The following is a 5602-nucleotide window of genomic DNA, read 5'->3' on the forward strand; positions in this document are numbered from 1 at the left end:
TCGCCAGTTGCCCCCGACGATGTCGACCTCCTCGACGCCGCCAGGCTGCTCCACCTCGCCGTCACCGCCGCCGTCGCCAAGGCCGTCGCCTCCCCGAGCCCGCGCCGTCCTCATCGCCGGCCTCCCTGAGCCCGCGCCGTCCTCGTCCCCGTCGCCGCGTGCCTCCCTGAGCCCACCCTCCTCGTCCCTGTTGTCGTGTGCCGCCTGAGACCGCCGTCCCCATCACCGCGTGCCGCCCCGAGCCCCTGCACCGTCCCGCCCCCGCGTGCCGGCGCCCTCGCCGCCCCCACTGTCACCATCGTCATCGCTAGCCGCCCCCGCTGTGAGCCGCCGCGCCGCCCCGGCTCTGTTTTTTTCATTTTTATTAGTTTAATTTTTTTTGTTCATATATATATATATATATATAGGATAGGTCTATTATGATAACACCCTTAAGAGTCTTATTCTGCACACCACTTTCTTATTCTGCTAACACCCCCACTCGCCCCCCACACCCACGATTCCTTCCCAACCAAACCCCATCGGCCTCCTCCTCTCGCGCACCCCACCTCTATCTACCACGACTCCCCTCCTCCCGATCCACCTTCTGCCCCGCCACCGTCACCCTCCCTTGATCCACCTTCTTCCCTCGCCGGCGCCGCCCTCCCCCGATTCACCTTCTTTCCCCGCCGGCGCTGCCCTCCCCCAATCCACCTTCTCCCCTCGCTGGTGCCGCCCTCTCCCGATCCAACTTCTTCCCCTGCCGGCGCCAACCCACCCGTATCCAGCTTCTTCCCCCCACTGGCGTCGCGCCACCCGTGCGCGCCCATGCTCTTACCCCTCTTCTCCCGCTTCGATTCCGGCCCCGTCAAGCGACGCGCCGCCGCCGCGACGAGACCCATATGGCCGCCGCAACGCCGCCCCACATCCTCACCTTTTTCACCCCTGGATCCAAAAAAAGCACATGGCGCAGTCCCTGCCTCCTCCGCCCTGGATCCATGCAGCCCTTGCCTGCTCCACCATTGGCCGCTGTCCCGTGCAGCACCGCCCTGCCCGACCTCGGCCTGCCCCATTGCGCCGCCTCCACGAGCTGGCACCCATCGCTGGATCCGGTCGCCACGAGCCCCAACGAGGCGCCAGCGGTGGATCCGGCCGCCACAGCCGATGCCACCACCGGTCGCTGGCCGTTCACCCCCGAGACCCGAGGGCCTCCTGCAAGCATGGCGAGGAGAGCACTTCTTGGCCGTTTGCCGGTCCACATCGTGAGGTTCACCGACCACATGACTGCAGTGCAGTTGACCCCTTCATGTGCAGCGAGATCCCCGCCGCCCTCTCCCGCAAGTGCACGGCCGCCTCCGCCGTAGACAGCGGTACGCACGCACGACCCCCCTCTCTCTCGCTAGAACCCCATGTCCCAGTTGTTTCTTCTGTATCTTGATCTCAATTTCTTTGCCTATTCCCTTCACCAGAGAAGAAGCAGCAGAAGCTGTCCGACATCCAGGCTGACGTGCAGGAGTCTAAATCGCTGGTAAGAACCGGCTGATCTCTCTGCAATTTCTGTGTTGGCCACGAAGGTGAAAAACTACGGCAGTCCTGCTCACTCCGTCGGGAGATATTTTTTGTTCAGATGCAGCTCACTTTCGCCAAGTCGTCCGACGAAACAGCGAACTACTTCATTCCTCCTCTCCGCTATGAGCAGCACGCGGCCATCGACGACTCCATATGCAGTGCACTTGCAGGCGCCGTCTCTTGCATCTTCAAAATTTGTTTGGCAGGCGCCGGTGTTCTGGTTCTATTACAGCTCAGGACCTTTTTTCTTCAGATTTTGCCTGTGTGCAGCACTACAGTTTTGATGTCGTTCGGTGTACCGTTAGTTAGATAAAAAAATCTCCTATGTTGTTCACTTAAGAAAAACCAGAGAAGAAAAGAAAAGAAAACAACTCTGAAACAAATTAACTTCTTAAGCAGTCCCGCATCTGCCATGGAGTAAACGCACTACAACACCCGGACAACTGCGCTGCATGAAGATCCTGGGCGAACTGCTCTCCTGGGTGTCCTTCGAAAGCAGCTGACACCTGATTCAATAGCAGCCCCGTGCAGTTCAGAAAAAGTTATCCCTTGCGTGCGTTCACAACAGTTTGAAGTGCAGTGGATGTGGTTCCTTTAGTGCTACAATGCAATTTTGGGTTTGTGTTTCTGTACTTCGCTATGATTTAGTATGTAAAAATAGGGAAAAGAAAAACCATGTAATTCCTTACTCTCGACAACGCAGTATAGATTTGACTTGTGTGCGGATTTGGAACATGAAAATAATGCAGTTCCGGAAAGTTTGGTGCAGTGCAAAATCCACTACGAATTTGGAACATCAAACAAAAATGCATTTAAAAAACATGAAAAATGCAGTGCACTTTGGTCTACCAAAAAGTCCACTACAAAAGGACTTTTTAGCACACACCTTTTAAAAAATGCATTTAAAAAATCATGCAAATGCGGTGCACTTTGGTCTTGAAAAAAGTCCACTGGGAAGGACTCCTCAGCACAGTCCATTACAAACAAAATGTATTTAAAAACATGCAAAAAATGCAGTGCACTTTGGTCTGTAAAAAGTCCACCACGAAGGACTTTTTCAGTACACACATTTTAAAATAAAAATGCATTTAAAAATTCATGCAAATGCAGTGCGCTTTGGTCTTGAAAAAAGTCCACTATGAAGGACTTTTCGTACAATCCATTTAAAACAAAAAATGCATTTAGAAACCATGCGGCTCGCTTGCCCCGTTGCTCGTCCGATGCAGTGCGGTTTTCATTCTAAAGCAGTGCGGTCGGTTGTATGATGTTGTTCATCCCATAAGTGCAAAAAAATTGTTACGAAAGCGAAAAAAGTAATGTGGATCACTTCTTGATAGTATTGTGGTTCATTTACACCCGATGTGAAGTGCACTCTACTTTCTCGTCCTTGAAAAAATTACGTTTGAATAAAATAAACCATGTAGTTCTCTAACACGTCTGATGCAGTGCGGTTTTTTCGTCCGATGCAGTGTGGTTTTCAGTCGGATGAAGTACCCACGTCGATTTGGTTGTCGCGAAAAACAGAGTGTCCGCATTTCGGTAAATTTAAAACTGCTCTTAAACCGTAACGAATTAGATAGAGTGTTCTACATGAAAAAGTTGCGCCTCGTCGATACCTTTCCAACGGCGTATCATTTGAATCATTCCGACAAGCGGTTTGTAAAAAATTTCACAAAAAACAGTAGCTGCCACTCATCGTCCGCCAAACGATTTTCAAAATTAACTTAAAACCATAAGGAATCTCAAAAACATTGCAACATATAAAGTTGCGCCTCGTCCATAGCTTTTCAACGATATATTGCATGCCTCGTTTCGACAAACAGTTAGAAAACTGGAGCAAAAACAGTATCGAAAATTTCAAAAAATTTGAAAAACAGAGTTCCGCGATTTAGTAAATTTGAAACTGCTCTTAAACCGTAATGAATTAGAGAAAGATTTATATATGAAAAATATGCACCTCGACGATATCTATCCAACGGCGTATCATTTGCTTCGTTCCGACAAGCGGTTTAGAAAAAAAGCGAAAAAACGCTCGCTGCCACTCGTCATCCGCCGCACTATTTTTAAAACTGCTCTTAAACCGTGTGGAATCTCGAAAAGTGTTCAACATGTCGAAGTTGTGCCTAATCCATAGCTTTTCAATGATATATTACACGCCTCATTCCGATAAACGGTTAAAAAATTAGAGCGAAAACAGTACCAAAAAATAACGCGTCCAGTTTTTTCCGACGAGAAATTCACTAGTCTCTATTGCAGTGCTCGTCGTCAAAATGATGCAGTGCGCTTCTGTTGACCGTGCAGTGCCGAAGTGGTGTGCAGAATTGTTATTCTGCTAATATTAGCAGAATAGGACTCCTCTTTTATATTCCCAAGAGTATGTACTCCCGTGTCTAATCAAGTGTTTGACTAGTGGATAATCCTGCCCCGTGGCTAACCGGCTATGAAACAACCTCCTATTACAAACGAGCAATCTGGTGGATGGCCGTTTTGCATGCACCGTGGCCTACTAATTGAATATTTAAATTCTCAACTACCTAACAAATACATGAATGAGTATATACTAGTACATTGGATGACGTATATGATAGTTAAGCTAGCAGTATATGTTTTCCTTAATTAAAAAGCACATACTCCAAGTACAAAAAGCAGTCTTCACTCCATTGCGTGATACGTGGTATATACTATACCGTCCTTGTTAGAAAAGCAGTATATGGTTATTCAAAAAATAGTATATATTTCATTGGATGATTAGTAGTATATACGTCATTGAATTAGAAAGCAGTATATACTTTAGCGGGATCTCAGATAATTTATTTTTCACTGTTAATATACGCATGATGTTGTCTTTTTTGAAGGAGCGTATACTTATTTTATGTTTGTTGAATTGGAAGTATACACTTAATAGAACTGAAAGAAAATAGGTAGCTCTCTCATCAAGAAATATCTACAATTTTTTTAGAATGTAAATATGTACAAATATTATTGTAGGAGTATATATGCCTCTTGGGAAGGAAGTATATACTTGTTAAGTGGTGGTCAACAGGATACATACTTTTCTGGTAGAGGTACAAGAAGTTGTATCATATACCAAATATTTTTCAGAATGCAAATAGGTACAATTTAAAGGAGTTTATATTGCCTCTTGGCAAGGGAGTATATACTTGTCAAGTGGCCACAACAAGATGCCTACTTAATTTTCACCTAGAGTTGCAGGAAGTTGTATCATGTAACAAATATCTAGAAAGCAAATACATAGAATTTTAAACGAGTTTATACTGCCTCTTGGGAAAGTAGTATATACTTGTCAAGTGGCAACAACGTACATACTTCTCTGGTGGTGCTACAGGAACCTGTATCTTATAACAAATTTGTATCTTGATCAGAACATGCAACTACTCTTACATTTTTAAGAACGATTAAATGCTAGAAAAATAGGGAGTACAAAAAAGATAGTATCTTCCATCAAGCTCCACATGACACCAAATATACTTTAAGAAAAATCGATTGGACGACCGGTCACATGAATTCTACATGCTTTGCACCCATGGTAACTGTGGTGACACAAGGTGCTTCTTCCTTGTTTCTTCAATCAATTGACGGGTGGCTGCAACGATTAATCCAAGTACAAGATCGGTATTAGTATGGGATATATTTTTAGTCAAAACAGTAAGGGGTTAAAGCACAACTACATGTATATATTCATCTTTTATTAAAATCCACTAACTAGATGACGGAAGGGATTGATATTCTCACAATCTCACTAAACAAGATATGTGTTTTTCGATTATTTGGTAACATAATACAATCACAATTCCATTGTCAGGAAAAGAAAGTAAAATAAAATTAATTAGCACGTAACCATTGTATAGATTTATAGCCAATATGCAGTGGTTTCCGCCTATTACATCAAAGGAGTTGCTAAAGAACTGATGCCGCTAGGAGTTTATGCATGCATGCAGATAGTGATGGGACAAATCAATCAGGTATACTTAGCATTTGTTGAATCCATAGCCAGCTGCTTGCCGTTGATGTTGGTGCTTCAAGCTCGACTAGG

General features: G+C 45.4%; 1 protein-coding gene across 1 annotated transcript; it reads left to right on the forward strand.

The window, feature by feature from the left end:
- Positions 1–487: 487 nt before the first annotated feature.
- On the forward strand, positions 488–2306 carry LOC123071726 (uncharacterized). Its single transcript, XM_044495312.1, has 3 exons — positions 488–1349; positions 1449–1507; positions 1607–2306. The coding sequence occupies exons 1-3, from the start codon at positions 944–946 to the stop codon at positions 1859–1861; spliced, it is 720 nt and encodes a 239-aa protein (XP_044351247.1). The 5' UTR covers positions 488–943; the 3' UTR covers positions 1862–2306.
- Positions 2307–5602: the final 3296 nt, after the last annotated feature.

Source organism: Triticum aestivum, chromosome 3B (assembly GCF_018294505.1).
Source record: "Triticum aestivum cultivar Chinese Spring chromosome 3B, IWGSC CS RefSeq v2.1, whole genome shotgun sequence".
Classification (NCBI taxonomy): domain Eukaryota; kingdom Viridiplantae; phylum Streptophyta; class Magnoliopsida; order Poales; family Poaceae; genus Triticum; species Triticum aestivum.

What these genes read in the sequence shown, in the direction of transcription:
- LOC123071726 (XM_044495312.1), top strand. Translation starts at nt 944, where the DNA reads ATGGCGCAGTCCCTGCCTCCTCCGCCCTGGATCCATGCAGCCCTTGCC. An exon ending in CGCCTCCGCCGTAGACAGCG is followed by an intron (nt 1,350 to 1,448) that starts GTACGCACGCAC and finishes TCCCTTCACCAG; the next exon opens with AGAAGAAGCAGCAGAAGCTG. An exon ending in TGCAGGAGTCTAAATCGCTG is followed by an intron (nt 1,508 to 1,606) that starts GTAAGAACCGGC and finishes TTTTTTGTTCAG; the next exon opens with ATGCAGCTCACTTTCGCCAA.